At 41.1% G+C, this 27,629-nt stretch overlaps 2 protein-coding genes across 20 annotated transcripts; one reads left to right on the top strand and one right to left on the bottom strand.

Moving 5' to 3' along the window:
- ECD (ecdysoneless cell cycle regulator) lies at positions 1-27,375 on the top strand. Of its 17 annotated transcripts, none has more exons than XR_003991607.1 (17): positions 1-254; positions 353-470; positions 648-735; positions 2,399-2,577; positions 3,323-3,515; positions 4,370-4,498; positions 5,152-5,277; positions 6,198-6,283; positions 7,044-7,150; positions 7,947-8,124; positions 9,474-9,541; positions 9,674-9,894; positions 10,496-10,805; positions 17,184-17,257; positions 17,365-17,403; positions 17,549-21,700; positions 21,793-22,665. XR_003991607.1 is itself a non-coding variant. In XM_030487708.1 (13 exons), exons 1-13 carry the CDS (start codon positions 65-67, stop codon positions 10,733-10,735), a joined length of 1,923 nt encoding a protein of 640 aa, XP_030343568.1. In that variant the 5' UTR covers positions 1-64; the 3' UTR covers positions 10,736-11,355. The 17 variants fall into 17 exon arrangements, 2 of the variants coding, with proteins under 2 accessions (XP_030343568.1, XP_030343569.1); XR_003991605.1 differs by having other exon boundaries at positions 17,365-17,432; XR_003991609.1 differs by lacking the exon at positions 21,793-22,665 and adding exons at positions 21,728-21,771; positions 23,186-27,375 and having other exon boundaries at positions 17,184-21,634.
- Positions 18,624-26,671, bottom strand: NUDT13 (nudix hydrolase 13). 3 transcript variants are annotated; one of them, XM_030487737.1, is made up of 9 exons: positions 26,523-26,671; positions 24,880-24,991; positions 23,860-23,999; positions 23,092-23,199; positions 22,622-22,728; positions 21,875-22,000; positions 21,543-21,654; positions 20,725-20,879; positions 18,624-20,144 (listed from the first exon to the last, which is right to left on the bottom strand). In XM_030487737.1, exons 2-9 carry the CDS (start codon positions 24,960-24,962, stop codon positions 19,950-19,952), a joined length of 1,026 nt encoding a protein of 341 aa, XP_030343597.1. In that variant the 5' UTR covers positions 24,963-24,991; positions 26,523-26,671; the 3' UTR covers positions 18,624-19,949. The 3 variants fall into 3 exon arrangements, with proteins under 3 accessions (XP_030343597.1, XP_030343599.1, XP_030343598.1); XM_030487739.1 differs by lacking the exon at positions 24,880-24,991 and having other exon boundaries at positions 26,523-26,620; XM_030487738.1 differs by lacking the exon at positions 23,092-23,199 and having other exon boundaries at positions 26,523-26,609.
- Positions 27,376-27,629: the final 254 nt, after the last annotated feature.

Raw genomic sequence — 27,629 nt, 5'->3', positions numbered from 1 at the left:
GGCGGAGCGCTGCGTTACCGGCCCGCCCTGCTCGGCGCGGCGCGACCCGGGTCTGCCTGCGGCCATGGAGGCGATCGGGCGGGCCGCGGTGGCGGAGGACGCCGTGCGCTACTGCCTCTTCGCGGCCACGGGGTCGGGCGGCGAGGCGCTGCTGCGGCGCTGCGCCGAGGGCGTCGCGGTGCGATTCGCGCCGCTCCTGGCCGCCTACATCTGGCAGCGGCAGCCCTTCCGCCTGCGCTACGTGCCGCCGCGGGGTGAGCCTCGGGGACGGGGGGTGAGGGGAGCCCGGGAAGCGGGACGTGTGAGGGGAGCCCGGCGGGGCGCTGAGCCGCCTCTCTTTGCTCTTGGCCAGGCGAGACCCCGGCGCACCTCGGCGGCACCACGCTGTTCGGGGATAACGTGGAGGATGAGTGGTTCATCGTCTACCTCGTCCGGGAGATCACCAGGGAGTTCCCGGGGCTGGCGGCCAGGTAATGGCCCCAACCGCCGCCCGGCGCTTGGGGCAGGGGGTGCGAAGGGGCTTCTGATGGGCTGACGGGAGGTCGTGTCTTAACATTAAAATAAAATGCAGACATAGGTTTGGAAGTGTGTGTTAATTGTGCTATGTGAGACTTTCTCTGGTAAGAAATCGATTTCTGCTTGGCCAGGATCGATGACAACGATGGGGAGTTTCTCCTGATAGAAGCAGCTGATTTTCTCCCAAAGTGGCTGAATCCTGAGAATAGTGACAACAGGGTGAGTAAAACTTCTGTAGCCATTGGCAAGTGGCTCACAATGGGCCTTTAACTTACCAGTTGGAGTTTTCTCTTGCACCTCTGCGTAGCCAAGTGTTCTGACTGCCACTGAAAATCCAGAGTGCTGTCTGTCCCTTACTAGTGAAGAAACTTCTGGTCAAGGTTCAAGACTTGTTTTAATTAACAGCATAGAGGGTTTTCAGCACAGTCTGTTTTCATTCTGGTTTTAATGAGCTTCTTTATGCTTGCTGTGGATGTTGAACGAGAGACCTAACCACTGGAAACCTCTGATATTTGACTGATCTGTGTGCTCTTGTGGAATGCTGTGTAGAGTAAGTCTGAGAAACTGCTGTAGGGATACCTGGAAATTGTTACGGATATCAGGCTGTTCTCCTAGAATTGGTTTATTGATGGAAGGAAGAAAGAGAAATTTCTTATACTAATACGTTCTTGTGCTAACAGCAAACATTCATATGGAGGCTGCAGACCTGACTGCTAGGCTGTGAGTCTGTGTTCAACTAGATCTGACTCTTGCACATCATTTGCTCTTTAAGAGTTGTCCCATAATGCAGAGCTGACTGAACTTTTTAAAACTTGCTACTCTTGGTGGCAAATGTGAAGGCAGTGAAGCTATCATGCTATTGATGGATCTGTAAAATCAGTAAGTTTGACGAGCTTTCAATTTTCTAGGTTACTGGAGTGCAAGGAAAGCTTGGATAAGATAGGAACTATGGAATGTATTGGCAATGTAGTACAAACCTACCATATTGCTCTCCTCAGGAGCACTTTTGGATCTGTCTGAACTTTCTAGCTCTGCTATGGCCACTTGTTTTTTTCTACCATATTCTTGAGTGCTCAGGCGTGAGGCTTTGCTGCCCTAAGACTGGGGAATGCTGGAGTGTTGCTGACTCTACGGGGAGACAGACTGACTCCGGCATAAGTCAATGAATGAGTGGACTCCTTCATCCAGAGGCTGCAGCCAGATCACCTCGCTGTGGAAGATCGCTAGTAGTTATGTCACTAAGTCTCTTGGCAATGGATTTAAATGGGAAGAATTCACTTTTTCATTGGCAAAGATTTGGAGTTTTTTGGGGTTTTTTTTTTCCTGCCAGAAGACTCTTGAAAGAAAAGGGGTGGAACACAAAGCAAAAATTAGTTGCAAGCCTGTAGCTAGACTATCAGGACCATATTTTCCTTCCATTTGAGGGAATGGGCAGAGTGAGGGAGTTGATTATGTTACATTCAGTTCTTAGGATCAAGTCCAACAGAGTTCACATGTAGCACCTGAAATAATGCTTTTAAGTCGCTTTTAAGTCCCTATCCTATTCTTCAGCAGTTAGGTTATGCTGTCAGATTCTGCTGAAGCAAATCTCTAGTTGAAGAGAAACTTCGGATATTACTAAGGAAACAAGATATGTTTGACCAAACTTGTTCAAGTTAAAATAGGGTGTTTTTTTATTTACTGGTTGGATCATGGTCTCTGGCATCTGTATTTACCCCATCTCCCGTTAAAAAAAAAATAAAATGTGCCGTCTCCTGTGTTATTTCCCTATTTGTACTTCAGGATTCTCTGTGCTTAAATGCATTCATATATGAAATTGATTTCTCCATTGCTTAGTGTGTGATTGTTCTTATCCTGTCTGATAAGTATTGCTATCTGCCAGGTGTTCTTTTACAAAGGAGAACTGCACATCATTCCGCTGTCAGAGACGCAGGAGCAGGAATGCGACCCATCTGCTGCCAATCTGACTATCTTGCAGGCGTTAACACTGTTATCCAGCCATTCGGAGGAGTTCCTGGCTGCAGAATCTATTAGAACAGCAGTGTATAAACGCATCAGTGGGTATGTGGGTGTTTTATTTTGGTCTTCTGCAACAGTAAGTTTTGGTTCTTGGCTGTCTGGCGTACTTTCTTGTATTCAAATATTTTTCTGTTAGATGTGATAAAGTTGCTTCCTTTTCAGAAGCCACCAGCTGGAGTTTTTTTGGTGGCATTCTTCTAAAGAGGGGGACCAGTGTCCTGTAGACTACGCTGTGATCTGGGGGCTTTGAAAGTGGTTCACTGCTATGATGCCACACGTAACAATGGCAAGAGTTATTCTTCCTTCACATCCTTCTTGTACTGAATAATCTGAAAGTTCTGTGAGCCTTTAGGAGCCTTTGCAGGGGGAAGGAGGAGGATTGCGAACTAAAATGTAGAACCAGCACACTTTTCAATGTCAGCTTGTCACAGGTGTGTTCAGCATTGTACGTTATTTTTTGCAAGGATTTGACGGTGTGAGCCCTGTGACTTCTACACTCAGTGAAGTGAGGGGTACTGCATAGATGGACATGTTAGTCAAGTTCACGGTGATTCATTTTACTGATGTGGGAATTAAATTTAATTAGCTATTTGTATATATGTATATATACAAACAGACATTCCAGGTGTTAGGTTAGCTGAGCTTTAAATTTAGTTTAGAATGATGTGCTGGCACTTGGCCCATAATACAGATTAATATTAAAGTGAAAAAGGGAATAATAATTAATAAAGGAGTGGTTTGGGCTGGCAATACACTTAATACACTATGTTGCTATTGTATGATACAGGTATCCTGAGAAAATTCAGGCCTCGTTTCACCAAGCCCACTGCTACCTTCCAGCAGGCATTGTGGCAGTGCTGAGGCAGCGCCCTTCCTTGGTGGCTGCAGCAATCCAGGCCTTTTACCTGCGAGATCCTGTGGATTTACGAGCATGTCGCTCTTTTAAGACTTTTCGCCCAGAGGAGCGTGTGATGAGTGTAGTAAGTGATCCTTCTAATGCAACTTGTCACTTAATTAAGTTCTGTAGCTGACGCAAGTTCTGTGGTCAAGGGATAGAAATATGTAGATTTAATTTTTTAAATACCATATTTTCTGATATTTTTTTTTCTTTTGATGCTAGACCTGAATTTCTAGTTCATTACGTTAATAGCTTTTCTGCCTTCAGATTGACATGGCTAATCATGAGATAAGTGTTTCTGAAATCAGAGGTTACTCCTAGTAGTTCCTCTGCTGAGATGCTTGCTAAGTAAATTGATCTAGTTCTGTGAACAGAGCAATCCGACAGTACTGCCAGCCGATATAGGGAGTTGCTCCTGCTGCCCCTACCTGTTTATTCCCAGATTTTCCACTTTCTCAGCTGTGCTTACACAGCTTTGTGAAAGCTATTTTATGAAGTGCTTTGTGAGCATTGTCCAAGCAGTGTCATGTTAGATAAATTTGGATTACAGAGTAATCCCCCTAGACTCCTGAAACTAAGTGTTGGAGTCAAATTTTAAACTTCTAAACTGTTGAAATCTCAGCTTTGGTTTTGTTAATTTAAGAGAGTACCTACCTTCTTCAAAATACACTTTGTTGGCATGAATACTGAGGAGTTTTCCTGATGTATTTAGACTACATGAAGTCTATTCAGATATGTCACCCTGGAATATACTTTGTGAGATCTGAAAAGCAACAATCTTAGGTGAATGCATCTAAGATGTATTTTGACTACAGTCTCGGGTATCATCTGTAATATGGGTGCTCTAAAACAAAATTAGAGTGGTGGGAAGTTGATGCTTGTACACAACATAGTTACACTGCAGTAAGTGTTTTTCTTTTGCTCTGGCTTTTTCAGGTCACTTTCACAAAGTGTTTATATGCACAACTGGTGCAGCAGAAGTTTGTTCCAGATAGACGCAGTGGATACACACTGCCCCTTCCATCTCACCCTCAATTCAAAGCCTATGAACTGGGCATGAAACTGGTAATTATTTCTTTGTGTGTTTTGTGCTTAGTCTTTAGTTTGCTTGTTTACCTATGCCTGAGAAATGACTCTTTGCTTGTACGTTGCCTGCTTGTACAGAAAAATATGAGGAAATTCACAGTTACCATTTTTCTGGAAGTACAGAATCATAGGAGTTTTCTTTTATAGAACAGAGCATAAAGATATATATAAAATACATACATACATGTATATATATAATACATACATACATGTATATGTAATATATACATATATATAGATATACACACACATATACACATATATACATAGATATATACACATACATACATAATATATACATATAATAGAATATATTATGCTTCCATAGATTTAAATACAGACAAGACCTTCATGCTTATGTAAGGAGTAGCTGGTGCACTATAGATACGTCTTCTACGTTGCTTTCCCAATGTAGAGAAACTTTGCAAAATCAAAATGATCCATTATTGCTGCAGAAAGCCAGATTCCAGCTTCCAAAACAAATACTGCTACCTGACATATGATTGGGATTGGCACCTACTTCTGAGATGTCAGCATCAGGAGCGTGATGATAGTCAGGTTTTATGCAGTCATTTAAAGGTGCACCTAAATTTGTCGCATCTTGAGAACCACTTGTTGCTTCTCTTATGCAGGCTCATGGCTTTGAAATTTTGTGCTCCAAATGCAGTAAGGTATCTCCTGATTCTAAGAGAAATGTGTTGAGCGGTCCTCTGTGGGAGCGATTCCTCAGCAGCCTCAAGGAAAAAAATTACTTCAAGGTGAAGTTGTGTGTGTCTTTTAAACATTCCAGGAAAAACATGGTTTAGCTTTTGAACTTGTGTTAGTAGTTACAGCAGGGAGAGAAATCTAATGCTTCTCTCTATGGAAAATGAATAAATGTCTTTAACGGAGATATGTGCAGTTTGTTCCCCTTTGAAATTAATTAATTTCTTTTTGAAATTAAGAAGGAAAAAGCAGGATTTGGGGTTGAATTTGTTCCTTGAAAGAAGGGGTAAATACACCTGAATAAAGGAAACAACAGTATGGTTGCATGTCATTATAAATGTTTTCACTGTTCTACCTCTAGAATTAAATATTCTTAAAGGTCTATACTTAACATCCATTTGGGACCATGTAAGTGTATTTTTTGCTCATGGTTGGGTTTTTTTGGTTTTGGTTTGTTTGGGTTTTTTTAAAGATGTCTTTGACTACATATTTGACGTTTATAAATTGAACATAAATTGACTACTTATTTGAAGGTTATAAAATTGGACAACTCTATCAGAATGTTTAGGTTAATATCTTTTAAATATAGGAAAAGGGCAATATTCTTACAGTACTGCAATGCCACTTCTGTGGATAATTCCTAAACAGCAACAGATTTACTCACAATTCCTGTACAGTTGTAATATGGACATGGTCAGGATCCTCTTGTGGGAATCATAGTAGTCTTTGATTGTTTTTGGTGTACACCATATGATATTGCAGCATAAGACTTCAGTTCATATTTGACTGTGAAAATACGTTATGCCCATTCCCTATATTCTGTTCCAAGTATACATGGCAAAGCTGTATTCCTTGTTTGATTTTCTCAGCACTAAATTTCTGTGTGACAGCTGTCATTGTTATGAAGCGTCCTTGTGAAAAGGAAGGGAAGGGAGAATTGTTTGGATTCATACTTGTGACTTGCATTAAACAGGGAGAAATGGAAGGATCTGCTAAGTACTCGGAACTCTTGCACAAGGCAGAAGATTACTTCCAGCAATCTGTTACCAAGCCAGAAAGGTAAGAACTACTTGAAAATCATGAGTAATCATACACAAGTACTTTTCTAATACTCATTACAAATGGCCTGAACTCTTTTCTTCATTGCACACTTAACATAGGTGCTGTGGCTAGGACGTATGGATATTAATTACTCTAGAATACTCTCTACTAGTAGAAGTTATTGCTTGAGTAACTATTTATCTTGGGTTTGTAAAATGCTAAGCTATTCCAAGTGGGTTAAGAGGTGACTGAAAAGCATAATTTGGTTGGTTGGCTATAGAAAGTGTTTAAGTGTTTCATTGAAAAGCAATCCCAGTGAATAATAAACAGGAGCAATCTGTCTGCTTTGCTCCAGACAGGCAGCTGGCTGTACATTTCTCCAAAAGATGAAATCCAAAAAATAATTCAGTACAAAAATTTCTGAGGGTTTGCCAGCTCATAATATTTTGACTGTTAGTTGCTTGAATTTCCAGTCTGTGCTGTTTGAGATTTGGCAATCCTAATGTTTACCAAGATAAAATAAATACAAAGAAGAAGGGAAACCTAAGAAATAGGCTTTGGAATCATCAACAATGAATTATAGTAATTTACTATGTCTTGTTTTGGCTAATACTATTTGTGCAGTATTCTGGTACTTCCCACAAATTCACTTATCTTTTGATGTATTTGCACAGAAGGAATAATGGGGAATTTGAGTGTGTGATGCCATTGACATTATAATGCTAGTAAAAATCCATGTCAGTAAATTGATCTTTTTTTTTTTTTTTTTTCCTTCTAGCTGTGTTGAAGTGAGCCCAGGTGATGAAATTCTGACATTGCTACAGACAACAACCATTGATTTGAAAGAATTGGAGAGAGAAGCAGGTTGTCTTCCTCCAGAGGATGGTAAGCATAGTCGGGGTTGGACTATTCCAATCACAAATGATTATTTGGAGGGGGAGAGGGTGGATGTTCACAGCACTGTACCACTCTCTGTATCTACTTAGTTTGTCTCCTATCATGTGACTGCTAGAGGTGTTACTCATGGCCTGTCATTTAAGACTGAGGCGATCATTTCATTGTATAAGCCACAAAGCTTGGGGCTGTGAATTGGCAAGATATATAATCCAGTTTCTGGTTTGATACCGCTAGATTAGTAACACTATGCACACTTACACCAGATCAAGTACTTTGTGTCAACTGTCTACCAGACAGAAAGTATTTAAACATTTTGTAATAATAAGCCAGTTCCAATACCGACAATACAGAGTTAATTACTATCTGGTCTACTCTGATGGCCAAAATAAGACCAGCGTAAACTTCCTATAATGGATTTCTTTTTCACTCATTTGACAGAAATGTAGTTGTTGCCAGTGTGCAGTACAGGTCGCATCTACATTTCTGAGTGAGGCACACAAATCAACATTTGGTGTTAATGATTGTAGTTGAAGTGTGACTAGAACAATATCTGCTAGTTTAAGCTGCATGTAAAGCAGAGTTTTAAAGTAGTAAAATGAAACCTGAACTCTCTTCTGCTCAGCCTCTCACTGCCTTATACCCTGTGTTATCTGGTATCATTGTGAAAATGTAATAATGCAGAAATAAGCTATCAAATGTTAGCAGTACTTTCAATTACCTGGACTGGGCTTCGTGGGTTAACAGACTTGTGCAGAATAACAGATAATGTCCTATTTTCTTTCAGATGACAGTTGGCTGGAGCTTACACCAGATGATCTAGATCAGATGCTGAAGGAGGCAAGAAGTGAGTCCCTTCAGTCCACAAATGAGGAAGAGCAGAAATATGACTTGGAAACAGTTGCTGAAAGTATGAAGGCTTTTGTATCCAAAGTCTCAACACACGAAGGAGCAGAAATGCCATGGTAGTAGTATTTTTAACTTTGGTGTCTGGTGTAGAATGTGTTTTCATTCTGCTGCAGCTGTTCTGTTGATTCTGTAATGCAGAGAATTCTACTTAGCAGAGGCCTGAAATAAACCCATGTTAGTAGTGAATATATAGTTGCATTTAGACCAACGTGGTGACCACTCTGACACTGGTACACGTAAAAATGGTGGAAGTTGTGCGGTTTCAGAGCACTCTTACTTAGTTTGGTTCTGTGGAGTTTAATACTTTTTTTAACTTCAGAGTTGTAGGCTTACTGTTGTTCATTACCATAGTTCTCAGCACTGTTATTAAATGTACATCTTAAGTTCAATAGTGCTGAAATTTTTCTGCCATGAAGGACTACCTTTTCGGACTGCTAAGAATCTTCTGATGAGGCTGTGCAAAAAAAAAGAAACTTAAAATGAGGGAATCTGTGAATTAAGACTGTTGATTTTTGTGATACAGCTGTATTTAGATTTCCTGTAGATTAGTATTTTGAATGTACTGGGCCTGTTTTTGCATTCCTGAAGCACATAATCTCCACCTAGAAACAGGAGAGAAGAATCAGTGTGGATGCCTCTCATTGTTGCTGACAGTGGAAGAAAAAGTGCTAACTGAAGATACTTAACTATTTGGACAACAGCAGAATGCCAGTAGATTAATTATTGCAGTTAAGAAAGTGTGTGTGAATGTTGTGTGAACAAGCCTTTAATTTAAAAAACCAAAGCAGCAGTAGTATATTGTCTGGGTTCTTTTTAATACATTTAATATTGAGAAAATAATGCTGTGTAAGCTGTAGCAAGCGTATAAGGGTCTATTCATAGCTGTTGGATCCTTTTTAATTAGCGTTAGTGTCAATGTCTAAGTTACAATGTACTTTTTTCAATTATTTAAAGAAAAAAAGAAGAAAAACCTACAAACAACAAACCCACCCAAATCACTGAGCCTTGAGAGAGACCAGAATGAAGCTTTTAGTGTTCCTTCTAGGCAGGAGACCTCAAGAGATTCCCAGCTTTTTAAATCTTTGTCTAAGGTTCCAGACCTTTGTTCCAGAAGGATTCAGGCATGCTTGTTTTGGTTGTCTTCAGTGCAGTATTTGTTTGACCATGACAGATAATTAAAGTTGTTGGGTTTATTTTCCCTTTAATGTCTGGAATTCCTCCACTTGCTGTTTCATTTCTGACTCGTAGAGACCTCAGACTTCTAAGCACTTCCAAGACCGTCAGTTCAGATATCCCAACTTTAATCTAGGCTCGAGAGAAATCAGTATGCCATATGGCTTATGCCTGTGTGAGGCTTATGCAAGCATAAAAGCTTTACTTGCTTAAAAATATTTTTATATTTCAGGTCATCTGACGAATCCCATGTCACCTTTGATGTAGATTCTTTCACAAAAGCATTAGACAGAATTTTAGGTGAGATTTGCCTCATTATTTTTTTGTTTTTGTCAAACTAACTCATGGTTACTCAGCTTCCCTGGGTCTTCTCATCACCCATGGGCACTGCGCTGATTTGCTTGGTATCTGTACTGACAAAATAATACATAGGGGCAGACTCAGAAGAGCTGGATTCTGATGATCTGGATGAAGAGGAGGAGTTTGATTTCTCAGATGAGGATGATGAAAACTTCGATGCTGAAAATCAAAGGCCTGACCAGGAAGTATCGCCTAATGAGCTTATATGCAGTCTCAAATCATACATGAATGAGATGGACCGTGAACTGGCACATACCAACGTTGGTAAAAGTTTCACCACCCAAAAGAAAGGGGTAAGTATGCTTTGAGTTCTAGTTTGTAGGATAATAGTTTTGAGAGTTTTAGTAGGAAATACACTAAAAGTGGTCATTCTGAGTAATGTGATCAGAAACTTCTGATCATGTGTGAACTAATTACTAAAAAAAAAAAATAATCCTGTGTCTAAGAAAAATGTGCTGCAGTTGTGCCATGGGTTTTTGGGGGGGTTTTTTTGGGTTTTTTTAGAAAAAAAAAATCTAAGCTTTAACTTGCACATTGTTTCCAAAACTTAGTTTCATTTCCCTGTTTTACTTTAGTTTAGTAGTAAGGCAAACAGCAGCAGCTTGACTTCTTGCATTCCTGTAGTTCCTCAGCTCCCATAGGAAGCTGAGCCCAGACTCAGTAACCCTTTCCAGCCTTCTCTTGGAACTTAATCTATATAATGGCAAGTGATGATTTTTAACTGGCATGAGCATTTGGTGACTAAATTCCTGTCTATCAAGACACTGTGGAATATACTGAACTTTGTTGGCTGCAGAACTGTTGTGTCATTTCTCTTTTTTATTTCCTTTTTTTTTTTCTGTTGTTGTTGTTGTTTATACAATTTGATAAACTTTCTCTTTATCCTTGCTATAGGCAAGTTCTGTTAAAGCAGCTACATCTGAGAACACTGCCCATGATTCTGGAGCTGAAGATACTGAATTGACACCAGTCGATGTGGATATGAACCTAGTAGCTAACCTGCTTGAATCCTATAGTGCTCAGTCTGGACTGGCAGGCCCCACCTCTAACATTTTACAGAGCATGGGCGTGTATTTACCCGAAAATGCAGATCATACTGGCTCTGTCGAGCAACAGAATAAAAGACTGTCTTAATTCAGAAGACATGGCTGATGGAGAAATGAAGCACAGAAAGACTAGCAGTGTTTGGAAGAAGAGATAAAAGGTTTGAATTTAAAGCATTTTATGCATTAGTTATGTGTGACTTTAAAGATGAAAAGTAAATTTATCTGCAAAAGCATCTGTTTGGACACTATCTTGGATAGAAATCAGATTTTTACAGAGCTAACATGTTTTCAGAAAACTGAAAAATGATGATGTGACTTGAATTAAACTTTTGTTACAAATTCCATCTTCAGTTTTTCAAATCAATGATCCAACTTGGCATATTTCTAGAATATCCTTTTACCTGTTACTAGCCGGTTTCAATATCGGGAAAGCAGCTCATGTTCTGAAAATGCTGCCTTCATGGGGAGGGAGATGGAGGAATACCATCTTATAAGAACAGTGTTCTCTTGTGGATTTGGGAATGATGGTTAAATGTTCAGCAGACAATTGCTTTTCTAAAAGTACAATGCTTCATTGTAAGAACTTCTGATAATTACTGTAAGTTCTATATTAACCAGGAGGATTTGAAGAGTAATTGGATTGAATATGTAAATATTTGCTATAGGTATTTTTGAAGTTATTTAAATAAAAGCAGAAATATAACCTGATTACTGGAGATTGATTTTCCTTTGAAGGTATGCATGGCTTCCTCAGCGCAGTGTCGGAAGTTCTTGGAGTTAAAGCATTTTCATAATTGGGCATTTTTGCAATTCTATTATTGCTGAATGTTGGTATCGTGCCAGCAGTAGCTGTATATGAGCACAGTCTGAACAGTTTTGTTTTGGTTTTCAGTGAAAATGTAGCTAGAAGGTGTTCAGCGTGGAATGAAGTCTATTCTAGAGATGAAGATTTAGCTTTAACAAGATAAATTTGAAATAAAATAGTTAGAAATTCTTGATTTGCAGACAGCAAGAATGCAGTTCTGCCAGATCTGAATAGGTTTCTACCAGTCTTTATTTTTATTTCTACACAACAATAAATTGTCTTGACTGGTAGAAGAGAAGCTTATTGGTTGAGTTTTTTGGGGTTTGGTTGGTTGGTTCTTTAAACATATTCAGAAAAATAGTATTCAATGATACAAAAGCCTGATCGATCATGAAGGTGTACCTAATTGCTTTTAAAGGACACTACCGTTGTTAGTCTTAAGGTCTGGAGTTCATTTAGTTGGAGTATTTGTTTTAATTTTTTTGCATGTTAAGTGTTGGCATTATTTTAACTGACAAAGCAGAATGTAGCAAAAGTTGTTCCCACATAGGACTTGGACATTTGCGTGATGAGTTTCAGTATTTGACTGCTGTGCCAACTAAGTTTGACCAATACGTAGAAGATGCTTTGAAAGTCACACATTGGCATTGTTTCATTGAAATGAATGAGACCTTAACAATGTACAATGAATGCTTGCTTGCTGACATCCCTACTGAGCTATGCTCAGGGGTTGTTGGTTTTGGGTTGGTGGGTTGTTTTTTTTTCCCAAATTGATGTTTGTTTTCTCAAATGACAAATCTGGTAAAATGCTACAATATCATATGTATTGGAGATTCTGTATGTGAACGCGTGGAATTAATGTGGCTGAAGGGCATGATGGCTATGCTCCCTCCAGATTTGTCCTTCATAGATGTTGTAGAAGTCACTTTATCAACAGTTTAGGGAGAATACTGGCAAATTGGACAGGGTTAGAGATGGACAAGAATTAGGACACATAAAGATGTCGCTAAGGTTCAAGGAGTTTGGACTGCAGAGAGGTGAAATGAGACTGAGTTAGACAAATCTACACTGGAAAAATTGGGGTAACAGGAGTTCTTGAATCTAGGAGACAGGGACAGCCAGCAATAGTGTAAAACAAATATACTTGAACCTTAAAAATAATTTCTATTTTAACAGCGAAGGTAATTAACACTGAAGCTATGTGAAATTGATGAGTAGTTAGATCAAGTTTAGATATCTCAAAAAATAATTCCTTTTCAAGAACATGATCACACTTAAACTCTCTTGTGGCCTGTACTATACAAAAGGTCAAAATTGATCAAAGGAATCTTCTAGTATAGTATGTGAAGAAATCTTCTAAGCCAGTGTTCAGAACAAGATGCTCTTTTGGAAGCACGTCAGTTGATCTTGCTTCTTAGATAATCTTACTTTTCCATGAGTTGGGCTGTTATTTCTCTGGGGCTGTAGTTATTCCAACTATTTAGATTTGTTTAGCAGCTTCAAAGTGGAGACCTTCAAGACTGGAATTGCTCACAAGAGAATTTGCCATTGAAGAATAAGCATTTTCATGCTGCCTCTTTCACTGCTCTGAAGGAACATATGAAGCGTTTCTGCTTTTAATTCTGAGGAGAGCATTTTTAGTGAAGGAAGTCTGATGGAATTAATTAGGAAAAACAAGTGCGGTGTGGTTCTCTTTCAATGAATTGCTATTAAAGTTTCCATTATATTCTAAATTAGTTTAACTGGAACTGCATTCCAACACAATTTACTCACTTTGCTCACTTGAGCATCTGCCTTTTGTACAGCCTTGTTCATCCTAGAACTTCCTAACCTTTCCCAGAAATGTAGTTTTGTTGTTTGTGGCTTGACCCCTGAAGCCCCAGTTCTGAATGGTCTAATTGTTGACTGGTATGTTTCAAGCAAAACAACAAATAATGGATCTTTTATCTTCCATACAGGAGATCAAAACTAATCCCAGGGGACAGCAGAGACCTTTAACTTGTTAAAATTCTTCTAAACACCCAGGCAGTTTGGCTGCTGCCACTCTTTCCACCGATAAGCTTTATGGAATAGTGAGGAGCCTAAGAGAGAGGGCCGTTATTTTCTCTGTGTTAGTGGAGGGTGTACAGTTCATCTCAGAAGTCAGCAGCCCACAGGCTAGCGATGTTTGTAGCATGGGTCTTAACTCATTTCTGGTCAGCGAGGAGGAGGTGTTGCTCGGGAGGAATGGTATTTAACTACAACTAGCTGTGTTCAAGTGCAGTTTCATGTCAGTGATACTGATCGGCCTCCTGCAAATAAATTGTTTTCTACATCCTTGCTGTGTAAGTGGATGTCAGCCTCCCCTGTTGCCATAAAAGATCACCTCCCTGCAGGACACTTGCCTCCTGCCTTCCCTTTCTAATGCTAAAGTATAGGAGTAACAGTTATCTCCAGGACATGTATTAGTTGCAGCAGTGGAAAAGCATTTCTTATGAATGTTTATGCAGCTCGTGCTGCAGCTACTTGTCCAACTCCTACGAGAAACTGGATTTTGTTTTTAATAGCAGCAAGAGTCAGGACAGGCCCTTTGTACCACCTCGGGATCCCTTGGGATGCTGCAAAAGCTACAGCAACAGCTGCCCTCCCTCTTGCCATTTACATCTTTGGAATGGAATGTAAGAGCATCTGTCCTGGCAGGTCTGAGATGAAAATTTATTACTTTTTCCAAGTTTGTTTATTCCCCTAAGAAAATACCACCATGGAGGGCAGTTGGGCTTCTTGGCCTCAACAGCAGAATACAGAGCTATTGAAAAAAGTGACTTGCTCAAGAATATGAAGTCAAGGATGTACAGCCTAAAACATCACCTTAGTTGATGTGCATCAAGTGTGTTCCTCAGCCACCAGGAACCTGATTACGACCTCCTGAGGATAGAGAAGGTATCCTCTACCAAATTCCAGGTGCCAATAGTAGATATTAACTCAACAGCAAAACACTGCTTTCAGGGTAGATAACAGAGATTGCTGTTGTGGTCATGATTCAGTTTATTTTGTCATTGAATTCTTATAGTAACATACAGTAACAACCTGTCCTGTTGAAATAGGATAGAAAGAGGCAGATGTAGGAATGCGTGCTGGCTGTGCTTCCAGGCTAGGGAACTGTCTTGTGGAGTGCACTGTCATGGAGAAGGGTATCATGAACAGCCTACAGGTTTCTGATGTGCAAGTGTAGCTAAAAAGTGAAATAATTGACAGAGACAGAAGAATATCACATTGTGTGTTACTTCTGTGTAAAGTGTGGATTGCTGTTTGGAATAACACCTGTACTTAAGTGGCTCAATGCTCCCAGATGGATATTCACAATTTTGCAAGTGAAGAGGAAAGCTAATGTGAAGGTAAAGCTCAGTTTATTCAGAAAAAATACATAGGTGACTTGACCTCTGTTGCAGGTAGGAGGCAGAAAATGAGATACTTCCAGTAAAGACTTTGTAATTTCATAGGGGAAAAAGAAGTAATGATATTGAATGACTGCAGTGATGTTAATCTAAATTAGTTAAAACCAGACTTTTGGTTTGGTTTTTTGTTTTTTAATTGGTGAGGATTACTAACTTTATTGCAGTTATAAGGCCATACAGTTATAGTGTTGGAATATAATCTAGTTTAATCTAGGCATTCTCCATGCTGCAGGCTAACAGCAGCTATATTTAACTATCATATTTCTTCAAATCACTATTGCCGTACACTTGTGACTTCAAACATATTTCACTAATAAAAATGTCCCAGGTTCTTGTTCAGACAGATCACAGTTACTGAATTTTGTGCAGCATCTATTTGCATTTGCTGTGTTCCTGTTAACCAAATCAGTCAACAGTGTGTCATAGGTACAGCTGCATAGCTGCTTTTGTCCTAGTCCAACACGCATTTATTTAGCACCCTGATTACAGTACCAGTCTTACTATTCATGATTTTTCAGCTTCCCATTCCTTAAAAGATCTTGTTGAGATTCTTAAATTTATTAAAAAGTGATGTGTGAATTTGCTTCTGTCCCTATCCCAAATCTCATCTTTCTTTTTTTTTCTGCTTATATTAGTACACTAGTAAAGCTTCTGTGTCCCTTTGCAATATTTCCATTAACAGAAATAGGGCATTCTTTGCATTTCCTGCCATTAGAACAACCTTACTGTGTATCACTGTTTTCCCCAATTGCTTCAAATCTTATTGAAAAAATCTCTTCCTTGCCTTGCTTGCTAGCTTCTGCCATTTCTCTCCATAGCTGTGGTTTTTCTTTAGATGTGAAGTTTTGTGGAGAATGCTATATACCAAGGTGCTGCACACAGATGAGCACAGGGACCAGTGGAGAAGGACATTGTATCAGCATTTTCTGTTCCTGTGCCAATAATTCTATCAGCATTTTCTGTTCCTGTCCCAGTACTGCCCTCCCTGTGAGGGAGCTGTAGAGGCCTTGTGTTTCTGCTCTTGTGATCTTTCTCTTGTTTGTGACAGCTGATGCCAACTTCAGTTTCTCCATGTAACAATGACTGTGGACGTCATTGAGTGAGTGTACCTGATTGTCTACAAAATACCCCTGATGGGTCTTAAAGAAAATGCAAGTCACACCATTGCCATATTGGCAACCCAGCCTCTTCGTTTTAACAGAAGTAGTTTTGGTGGTGCTCAGTCATTCCCAGGTGTATGCATCGTTGGATGAGTGACATCTGGCAATATTTTTTCCCTTACACAGCTGCTTGCCGTCTGTTGCCAAGTTGAAAAGTGAACAAGTTTTAAATGGGAGCTGAAGGCTGGAGCTGCTGAAGTCATTTCAGCAGTGCTTCAGACTGAAGCACAGGAATTGTGTTTGTGTAATTACATGTTCTGACAACCTGTCCCTTGCAGCTGCAAGAGCTGAACTGCTCATGGTTACTTGAAAAATGATTACTTGAGAAATGACTTTAATGCAGTTGTGTTGTCAGGGTGTTCCATTAAGTGCTCATGTCCTCTCAGGCTAAGCATGAGATTTGGGATGTATCCACTGCATCTCAGAGTATGTTTTAAGGTGAAGTAACTTCTCAGTGTAAGAGCTTCCTCCTTGACCCTTAATGCTGAAGTGAGATTTTCTCCCATTCACAATGGATGAGTACCCCTGTGGGTAGGAAAATGTGACCTTTCCATGCAGCAGCAGAGCAAATCAAGGTGATGGGAGAGCATGTGGTGAATTCTCAATTCACTCCATTTCCAGGTAGGATTTTTCAGAGCTCCCTCCATCAGAGATAGCCAAGTTGTGTCATGGAGTTTGGTTACTTTAATCCTCTGCTAGCAGCTGTTGGAGATAAAAATAACTTTTATGCCATGCTGCTTTTGGTAGGTAGATGGAATGCTGCTTTGAACTTGTCTGTGTTGCTCTCCAAAAAGCTATTTCCAATTAATCAGCTGAATGTTACTATTTTATAGCTGCCCATGTATCCTGCAGGCTGGTAATACTTGTGAACAACTGGGTTGTAATGCCACATGCTGACTGCTTTTCAGTGGTAGGTCTTGCTGTCAGTCCCAAGCCCTTGCAGTCTCTGAAAGCAGAGGAGTCTCAATGATTTATACAAGTCAAGTGTCCCCAAAGAGGATTCATTTAAAGGTTGTGTTTTTGAGAAAAATATGTCGCTAAGTCCTTTTTGCCTGCCTGATACCTTTTACATGGGAAAGCCCTGCTGTGTTTTGTTGAAGCAGCTTCTGTCAGGAATTGTCTGTTTCTTTTTTCCAGGTCACCTGTCTTTATGGAGCATGTTCCTTCTTGACTGCAGTGAGTACTACTCAGACTTCAGCCAGCTTTCTGAGGTGAATGCAAGTGAGAAAAATGTCTCTCTCATCTTGTTTTTCTGTTCTTTTCATAACTGTATTGCCTATAATTGTCTGTAATCATTCCTGCTTTCTTTTAACATCAGGAACAGAGGCCACCATTGTTTCATACCCAAGTCAAAAGGGTATGGACTAAGGATTTTTTTTCTTATTGGTAATTAAAAGGAACATGCAGACCTTTAAAACTGTGTTTTAAAAGGTGAGTCACAGAAGCAAACAAATGAGAAAATAGCTTTGATTTTCCTGTAACTTTCTTCTTGTGGAAAACAGGCAGTAACTGATGAAATCTGAAAAAGCCCGGTGTAGTCAGAGTATTAGACAGACTGCAACACTTGTGAGTTGTTCTGAAGTCTGTGGACATCTAGCAACTTCAGCCTGGGCAGTGTCTGGCCCACGAGCATCAAGCAAAGGGGCAGCAGTAATGATGACACCTTCTGTGACCAGCCTGCCTTCTGCTGTGGTGCCCACATCACCCCAAAGGGACACCCTCCCAAGACAGGTCTGTATCAGCAGTGTAAAAAGGACAGTTCAGAAGAAGCTAGTGACAGCCAGTCAGTACTTGCTTTCTTTCAGTTAGAGCTCACTGATAGCCTGCAATGTTGATATTAAAAAACATAATTGGATAAGCGGAGCAACCCAGCATTTGCCAAACGCAGGAGAATTTTCTCTGATGGTGGATCTGATCCCACTGCAGCTGGTTTGACAAAGACCTACACTGCAGGTAAGCACTGTAAAAGTGCAAAAACAAAGCACACAAAGCTCAGATAACTGCAGAAGTCGCACAGCTGTGCCTCCTCTCGCTCATAGGTACTACTTTTTGCTGCTTTCACTTCTTAGTCCTTTTTCTGCCACTGGGATAATACATCATGTGTGGATATTAAAAGTATTAAGTATGTTGAGCTGGATGTTGGACACTGGAAGCATGCTCCGGGCACATTAATGACCTACATAAGGGTGAGCTGGGAAGGCATTAAGGAGAAGTGGGAAGGAGGATGAGAAGCGGGTTGTCTTGCTGGCAAGTATCTTAACTCTTCAGTATCTTCTACTGCAGAGAAGGGAAAGAAAGGAGTGAGGCTGAAAATGAAAATGGCAGATTCCAGAGATGAGAGAGGAAGAGGTAAATGCTAAGGAATTAGAATGGTGTGATGGGAGAGAAAGCAGGGGGAATTACACCAAGACGTTTCAAAGAAAACTGGATGCAGGAGTGTTGTAGTTAAGTTCAGTGGTGTGTGGGCTCCTGTGGTGTGTCTGGCTGGGCTGGAGGGGAGGAAGCAATGCCCTTGGCTGTACCAGCGCACATTCTTACCAGGATGACTGACGGAGTTCACAAACATGAAAAATATGCTCTATCATATGTGTTTTATTGACTGAGAGGGTGGGAAGGGTGTTTGCCCATGCCAACATGGCCTGAAAGAATCCCCTCCCAACCTCCTAAAGTAAAATTAACCCGAAGAAACAAAGCATGTCTCAGTGGTATGAGAAAACCTTTTTACTTACTGCTCAGTTGTCATGACTCCAGATTTTTACCATTGCTCAAAAGGTCTTTCACCTGCAGTGAATCCTAATGGTGACAATCAGTGATGCATTCCTGTTCCCCCTTCAAGTACCTGTACTGATGGCCTTGCAATCTTGGCACTGGAACTCTCATCAAATAGGCAGAATGGACTGTCAGCCTGAATCAGCAGCAGATCAACCAACCTTCCATCTGTCTCTTGCTAAGCTTTCCTTACCCAGGCTGGCTGTTTGTCACTCTCCTTCCAGAGAAGTGATACCATTTCACCAGTAAAACAAGGCCAGCTCTGCAGGCAAGCCACAGACACTGGCACACGGTAAGAGGCATTGTACCTTTCAGGAATTTTCTCTGTCAGAAGTGCAGTCCTTTCTTGCAGCAGTTCCTCTCACGTTTGCATTATCTGGGTTCTTCTGATATGCTTATACGTAGGTTTTGCTCTTCCACTCTCTACCACCAGATAGCTCTGTTCTCTCTTCCTTGGGATGGGAAGTAACACTGTCTTACCAGTGGGGAAAATGGTGCTTCTGAAGATATTTTTATTAGCTCAGATTTATCAACAAAATAGAAGCCTATTTTAACATTTGAAAAAAAACATATTTTACATTAAACTAGAAGAATGAATGGGAAAGGAAGCAGAAGAAGGGGAGAGCATACAGGATACAGGCAGTGGTTTTTCTTATGGTTTTTGGGGAGGCTTTTTTTTTTTTTTTTTATATTTCTTCCAGATCCATATAACTGTGAACACTGAAAGATGCCACTGTGCCGTTATTTTTTTCTGGAAAAGGGATGCATTTGATATCTATTCAAGATGGATAAAATGGTGGAAAATGAGACATAGGTGCCAGGGGCTCATTATTCTGGTGCTTGCTGGGCAACAGCAGCAGCTGGGTCACAGTAAGTGTGATGCTGTGGAACTAAGAATTTTATTGTATGTTTACAGCAAGACATGGGATCTCAAAGGTGATCTGCTCTTCATGGAATTGTCTGAAGATGATCAGTTTAGAAATGGCTTTGTAGGTCTACGTATTAGAGTGTAAGACTGCCATCAGTCTGGTGCTGTTGTCACTGTAACATAGACTTTGCCTTCAGTAACTTTGGAAGCTTTTTTTATTGAACTTTCATAGTTCTGGTATAATCACAGACTTGATAAAGTCACGTCTAAGCCGGCTGGGAAGTCTGCTGCTTAACCCACTCACAAATCAGCTCGTGAGCAATGGCCTGTTTGGGAGGGAACCAGGGTAAAAAACTACCATCATCTTGCTTTGAAGATCTGGGCTCTCTCTTGAGACCCTCCACGATTTCCTCCAGGCCAAACCAGCGGGCTTCCTCTAGTTCCAGCCTGTTCATACTGATCTGGAAAGAATTCAGAGAGTACCAGTTCCTTAAATTAGATTTAAATATGGGCAGCGGTACCTTGCTTGTTCTTGCACCCACAAAGATCCTATGCTAGAATGCCCAGAGTGCTTTATCCATAACGGGATTAACTGCTGAAGCCAGTACAGGAAAGGACACTACCATCCACCAGTGTTCTGTTGTCTTGGTTTCCTTAGGGAAGCCACAAATCAGCCCTATTCCATTATGGCACTGGAGTGCAAAGTATCAGCGGCTAAGCACAGTAATTAATGTGGCAGAATGTGATATTAATGGCAAATATTAATACTAGAGAGTATCTCATCTGCAAAGTTCAGAGGAAAAAAATTAGGGGTGTTAGGCTCTGGGTTTGTATATGTACAGAGATCTGTGCAAAATCTGGCATGTTGCAACAGAAGATATCATTATTTTGAAGTTTGTTCTTCACTTCTAGAGAAAGCTGATGGAAAAACTGCATTTAGAGAGGATTTGTTGTTCTCCAAACTAAAGTTTGTGGACTGAAAGAGATTTTGCTATGTGAGGTGGGCAGTGAAATGCCCCAGAGGAACCTAGGTCTGCTCACCTCAGCCTGCTGTGCCCTCACTGTAGCGTGACAAGCTATCATTAAGCAGCTGCTGGGAAAGGGCCAGTGCTGAGAAGCTGAGTACCAGAGTGACTCCACCTCCAGGCCAACCTCTTCTGCCACCTCTCGATGGACTGTCTCCTCGACATTTTCACCTAGAAGCAACCAGAGTCGGGGTAAGGACAGCCTGGCCTCAGGGCAGTAAACCGTGGCAAAGAAAATGTAGGTACACTCATTCCTGAGGTGTTCCAGTGCTGACTGCTCACGCATATGCAGGAGCTCTGGCTGTCCTGACCTGGAAACACTTGTCAGCAGGATGCTCAATTAAATTTATCAACAATGCTTACCTTCATTAAGCAGAGACATCAGAGACATTTTTTGCTTTGTCTATATACAGCTGGTAGACAGAACAATGCTGCCTCTGTTCATCATTTCCCTTTTTAAGCCATTTTCCCTTGTGTAACAAGAGGTCTGTAGTTTTTCTTCTGTGCCACTGAGCCAGACTGCACTAGACACAAAATGGACTAAAAAAGTATCTGGGGTTCTAACCTGGTGAGTCTTATACATGTATTTACTTATCATCAGGGACTAGAGCCACTGATACATACCCATAATTCCCATTATCTTCAGATAAATACAGCTATTTTGAATTCTGTCTGGATAAGAAGGCTTATCTATTTAGATCCAATATGTTTTTCCCTGATATCACTTAATGTGTCTGTCCATCCTCCTCTGTGCACAAGTGTTTGATGTCTGCGCACTCTTCCCCCACACCCTGCATGTCCGAGGCCACTGTGCTGGATCAGAGACCACCTTACCCATGTCACAGAAGCCTGACAGAGCAGAGTACATCCCCTGGGGAAATGAGGGCTGTCGTGCGAGGAGGCACCGGCTCCCATCAGACACCAAGGTGATAATCACTGGAGACATCTAGCAAATGCATCAAAAAGCAAAGCAAGAAGTTCAGACCAAACATGTAAGTGCAAATTGTTGCTTTTCCTAGTGCGTTGAGGGTCGCTGGATGAACACTAAAGAAAAAATACCCAGGTATGTGCAAAACTTTTACAGGTTCTCCTCCATGCAACCCAGCAGCATTGGCTTGTCACCACAGAGACCCTGTGTTGATTACATGTGCTGTTCAGATGCTCACCTGTGGATAGTAAGTTATTCCGCTGGCATGACAGACACGCTTGCTGCCAGCTACGTTTCTCTGAGTGGGCTGTCCAGTTTTGCTACAGTACTGGTGGGAATCGTGCCACTGGAGAAGGGACTGGGCCTGCGAACACCAAGAAAGAAACACAAATCTTATTTCTACCTTCTTGAAAAATAGCCCAAGCACCAAAACATTATAAAGCAGGAAAATAAACATGAACTGTTTCTACTTATGGGTCAGGACAGCTGATTTTCACACACATAGGTCTTTTCATACCCTACATTGCAAATGTAGGGTATCTGCAGATTAACAGCTTATAAGTAAGTAGTTTTGAAAGAGAAGCTCTGAGAGAAGATCTGTACATTCATTTGTGAAATTCAGTTTGCCTAGAAGATTACAGAAAACAAGTGCTGGATAGTTGTTAAGCTGAGGACAAGCTGGGATTGCAGTAACTGCTGATAAGTATGTTTCACACTGGACATGAAGCAGGTTGATGCTAAATGGCTAATTACTTCAGATTTGGTTTTAAGCCACTTGTCTGTTTCTCCTTCCATTGCAGCTTGCTTTTGGGATCACAAATTTGGGAAAACTGTTGTAATTTATAGTGTGTTTGTACCTAGGTCACTGAAAGTGTGCAATACATACTTCCACAATACATATTTAATCATAAAACAATATGGGAGACAAGGAGAAGGTTTATGTTAGAAATCTCAGCTTCTTAAAGTAAAATATCCTGTACAGTACCGAAGCCAGCAAAGGAGAATCCTTCCCATCCACTACAAAGAGAGCCTTTCGTAAGTTAGTAAATGATCCCTTGAGTTCAGACTCAATGACTGATTTTTCCAAAGCTCCTGTTTAAAAAAACAACAACAAAAAAAAAATCTTTGATCTCATAAATCACAGTTATTATCCCAACTTTACGCCCTACATTGTTCCGGTATACAATTTCTGGAAGTTCCTGTGGAAGTGACACCACATCAGTGGAAACATTCCCAAATGTTAAGTGGCCTGCCAACAGCCCACCTTTGCTGACACATGTATAGTTCTGTGTCTCTGACCCATCACACTCTAAACAGCTCCTGTAGAGACTCAACTGAGTCTTCTCTGGTAGTAAGTGTTCACCCAGCAAGGATTAGGGATGCTGCTGAGGCAGCATCTTCATCTTGGTGCATCAAATGTGATGCTGACACAGATGGAAGAGGAGTAATCCCAACCTAAATCCAGGGCAAAGTGTGGTATGTGCTCGTCTGAACAACCAATCAGCACCGACTTCTCTATCCACTGTTCTGTCTCTTTGAATTCCTCCAGGATCCTTTTCATCTCTAAACAGCAGGGGAAAGGGGAAGAAAAATCTGTGATGAAAGCACATTCATACAAACATTATGCTCTCTCTGGATCTTCAAGGCACATGCAATCTTGGCTCAGAGCAGGGTGCTCATGTAAGAGAAGGAACTAGACAAGTGGTCCTGCCTGAATGGAGACCGTAAGTCTGGCTTTCCTCTTAGCTGTTGGACGTTTTGACCATGTCAACCTAAAGATGCAAATGCTGTAATGCCTTGGGAGCAGCTGTCCATTCTGTTTCTGTCCTAGACCAGCCAATACCTTTCTCTAATTGAAAACTTTTCCTGTGTTACACTAAATGACCTTTGTCAGATAGACCTTGCTTGTTTTCCTGCCAGCCCTTTCTCTTTGAAAGGCATAGTCCCAAATGTTCAAAAATGATCATTACAAAACACATCAGGTATATGTTGAGATATATATGTGTTGATATATATATGTGTGAAGAGCATGAGCTTGTGTCTGCATGCCAAGGTTTTAAATTTGAATAGTCTTGGTTGTTAACAAACAGTGTCCTGCATATAGCAGGATGTTCCTGCACAGCTTGATAGATTTTCAACACCTATATGAGGGGTTGCTTATTGCAAAGGACTCTTATCATTTTAGTTGTGTGATCCAGGAGGTATTTCCAGACACCTGCTTACCTGCTGCACTGAGCTGTGGTACGAAATATTTCTCCCCAACTTTCTGCAGGAAGGGAGAGAGATTGTGAAATAGGTAGAAAGTTCCTGAGGTCTGGGCTTGTCTACAAAGGCTGTCATCTTCCTTTAGCTCATTTAAGTATCTGCAGTGAGAGAAGAATTGGGAAGATGAATTAAGATCATGTTGAGATTACCTTGTTACGCTTATTTGGACACATTTGTGTTCCACAGAGTAGGGGGGATGAGCAGACAGTACAGATTTTATGTATTCCACATGCTTGTAGAGTTTCCGACAGCTGAGTCTACTCTTTGGTGGACTGTAGCCCCTAGCAAAGGTGCCATGTGGCAGAAAATATTGCAGTTGTTACTACCCAAGCAGCCTCAAGTCTTGGACATCCAAGAAGAACACTAACCCAGTCTCTTACTCCAAGAAGTCTGCTTTACAGACATGATCGTTTGTGTGCAGGAGACCTTCATCTTCCCTTTCATCCCCTCCGTCTGGATGGCTTCAAGTCCTGTTTTGCAAGGCTACTTGAGCACTTCAGATGTGGAATATGTTTCCCATCAGGCTACATGCATTGCTGCAGGGTACGTTCTACCTGTCACATTGACATGAGGGGTAAAGACCAAGCTGAAGTCTTATGGCCCAGTTTGCTGGGGCCTGAATTAGGAAAAGCAATCATTGCAAAAAGGGTGTCAGGATGTGCTGCTTTCAGACTGCTTGAAGTAGTATTTAAAAAGAGGTGAGCAGCATTGCTTCAAGTTTGTTTGTATTCTAAGAGATCTTTAGCTAGGACAGCAAACTTAGGCATTCATTAACAGAGCTTCAGCCTCAGGGAATCAGTTCTTTACACTGGTGAACAGAGTGGAGAGATTTTTGACTGTTATCATTTAGGGAGCTCTCATAGCATTACCACATCATTGTTCAACTGTTGGAAGATTAAAAGATTTAGGTAGGGCTGCTTGTGACAGTGGATACAAAGGTGCCAAACTCTGGTCTTCTCACTGTACACAAGAACTTACCTCATTTTTCTAACATAGGTAGAGTGTAACTTGCACATGAGAGAGGAAGCTCTTCTATGCGCTGCTTGATAAATTGCAGCCATAACCAACACCTAGAAGTAGCTGTCTCTGCCTAAAAAGAGAAGCATAGAATATAATGCAGAGACTCTACAAAGTTAAATTTGATTTAAAGGTGCAATAACCCACTAGCAGAAATCTCCCTCTTACAGAGTCTGGCATCTGCTTTCTAAAATAATTGCTTTGGTCTTCACTCCTAGTCACACATCAAATCCACTTTCAGGCAATCTTTAAGACTACTTAAAGATACCTCAGTTTGTTTCCATCTGTAACTGTGCACAGGTCCTACAGAAATTGCAGTAAGACTACATTAAATGTTCCTGTCCTAAATTCTTGTATCCCTGGGGAAAAGAGGAGTGAAGGTGGCTGCTCTGTTGTTTGTTTCCTACACAGTTTGTAATGGCCTCAATCCAACCGAACATCCTATTGCAGCACACAGTAGATCTGTGGGAAAGGCACTGATGCCAGAAGAGAATGAAAGACAAAATATCAGCTGTGGAAGAGAATTCCTCGAGTTAGACAAGAGACAGCAGTTGCAGCTGAACTGGATCGTCTCCAGCTATGAATGCTTTTTGTGCCAAACAGTCCTACCACATTTTCAGCTCAGGCAGTCACAGACTGCAGTTTGATCTCAGCTTCAGGATGTCAGAAAATCGCCAGAAATGCTACTATCTCTAGCATTCATCTGAAACAAAAAATAAGTATGATTCATAATCCTTAATGATTATTTTGAATATTTCACTTTCCAGCCATAGAACTTAAAGCCCTTTAAGGAGGAAGTTACATTTGCTTTGATTTACAGATACATAAGCAGCTGCCAAAGAAGGATCTTGAGAGTTCTTCCTTCAGTAAAGGTCAGTGATGGCTCCAGAGCCTGAGTGCTGCCTGAGCAGAGGCTCCTCTCTGTAGGTGGAGGCAGTTTCTGTAGCAAGCAGCATGGAGGCTGTGCCTTGCAGCTTCTGACATCTCTGCTCCAGGTCCCTCTTTCCCACTGTCTCAGCTGAGGGTGGTTTTCACCAGGATGATCCCTGGTGAGACAGGGGAGCCAAGCCTGCTGCAGAAACTAGTGGGAAGAGCATAGGCATCCCTGCTCAGAGCTGCAGTCGCAGCACTGGGAACTCGGCACGCTGCCAGCAGGCTCAGGCAGACGCATGTGAGGACTGACACCGACACAGAGACCACGTCTGAAACAGTTCTGTGGTGTGATGATTACGTGTCCGTCACTTCTCCACCTCCATGTCTCATAGAGCCTGGCTTGTGAAAATCTGCAGCACAGCAGCAGCCTGTGCTGAATTCAGGAGCTCTGTACTTTGGAATGAGCAGCAGAGTGTGACTGGGGCAGGGACAAGAGGAATAGCTTGTACCTGGAATGAGGAAATGCAACATGTGCAGGCATTTAACCCCTTCCTTCCTAGGAACCACAGCGCCAGAATTTGGTTAGGATCATTGGAAACTTGGAGACAGTGAAAACTTGATCTCAGGAGGCCAGCCCAAACGCCGGTCTTGCCTGTAAATCTCACCTATGCAGTACAGCTGGCAGGTGGTGGATCTAGGCCTGTCATTCCCCGTACGTTTTCCCCACTTACTGTGCTCAGTGCAGGAGTGCTGTGTCCAGCAGCAGGGATCAGCTAGCTGTGAGAGTCCCACGTTGACCTCGGTTAGAAGCACTGCTCGTACAACAAACAGCGGAGCAGCTGGCTCACTGGGTCTGACTCGATCTTCTGCCACTGGGAGCGCTGGGAAATGTAGTTCTACACAGGCTGCTCGCAAGCCCTTGGCAAAGATGGATGGCTGGATTTTGATTAACTTCTGGAGTTAGTTAGGATGCCTGACAGCAAACTCTTTATTTTCCGCACCTGCTTCATTCTATCAGGAAACCAGATGCTGTATTTTGCAGAGCAGAAGTTATTATGAGAACAATGGTACTGCAGTAATTTGAGCTGTTCTAGCAGAGAAGTTTGTTCCTGGTAGTTTCTTTCCCTTTTTTCTTCTAAGCTTCTCTGTTTTTTGTATCAGTAACATAAAAGCATTGTGTAAAGTTAAGAACCATATGTCCTCAAACAGGAAAATATGCCAAGAGCTGTATATATATCTAAAGGACGGAGCTGTTTATAGTGTTCAAGTACCCAAACCCACAGTTGAATTTGTATGTGAATAGTGCTGATCAGAAAGTGTGCTTTGCCAAGACAGATGTCAGAATAATGACAAATTATTCTCATGCCTTTATAGCTGAACAAACAGATTCCTCCCAAGTACTGAAAACATTATTCTGGGCTGGAACCTACCTGCCTATATTTAGCACAAAGAGAATTTTATAAACATATGAAAGTAAATGTTTTGCTTTTTGGTTGTGAATTGAGACATTCTAATCGAGAGTTCACATCATGTAATTTGAGAGCATAGCTTGTAAAAATAATAAATAGAATATGCAGCGAAATAGCATGCTTGTTACTAGCATTACTTAAGTTTAGGTTTAATTATGCTTGACTGCTATTTGTGTGCTTCCTGAAACAGAACAAGCCCAATCTTATTAATCCACTAAAGCTAACTGGATTAATGGACAAAACACATCTTCCCTTAATAAGATAAAGGATTGAAATATAATCTCTAAGGGAAGTATCCACCCTGCTGTTAAAATAAACTAACAGATTTATTGACCCTAACTGCTCCCAGAAATGGATCTTTCAAGAAGA

The sequence above is a fragment of the Strigops habroptila genome, chromosome 5, assembly GCF_004027225.2.
Source record: "Strigops habroptila isolate Jane chromosome 5, bStrHab1.2.pri, whole genome shotgun sequence".
In the NCBI taxonomy this organism is placed as follows: domain Eukaryota; kingdom Metazoa; phylum Chordata; class Aves; order Psittaciformes; family Psittacidae; genus Strigops; species Strigops habroptila.
The sequence above is the reverse complement of the archived record's forward strand: the minus strand, read 5'-3'. Positions and strand labels throughout refer to the sequence as shown.

What these genes read in the sequence shown, in the direction of transcription:
- NUDT13 (XM_030487737.1), bottom strand. Translation starts at nt 24,962, where the DNA reads ATGGCTGCAATTTATCAAGCAGCGCATAGAAGAGCTTCCTCTCTCATG. An exon ending in ACCACAGCTCAGTGCAGCAG is followed by an intron (nt 23,200 to 23,859) that starts GTAAGCAGGTGT and finishes CCTGCTGTTTAG; the next exon opens with AGATGAAAAGGATCCTGGAG. An exon ending in TGAGGGCACAGCAGGCTGAG is followed by an intron (nt 20,145 to 20,724) that starts GTGAGCAGACCT and finishes AATTCTTTCCAG; the next exon opens with ATCAGTATGAACAGGCTGGA.
- ECD (XM_030487708.1), top strand. Translation starts at nt 65, where the DNA reads ATGGAGGCGATCGGGCGGGCCGCGGTGGCGGAGGACGCCGTGCGCTAC. An exon ending in TTCCCGGGGCTGGCGGCCAG is followed by an intron (nt 471 to 647) that starts GTAATGGCCCCA and finishes CTGCTTGGCCAG; the next exon opens with GATCGATGACAACGATGGGG. An exon ending in TTGTCTTCCTCCAGAGGATG is followed by an intron (nt 7,151 to 7,946) that starts GTAAGCATAGTC and finishes ATTTTCTTTCAG; the next exon opens with ATGACAGTTGGCTGGAGCTT.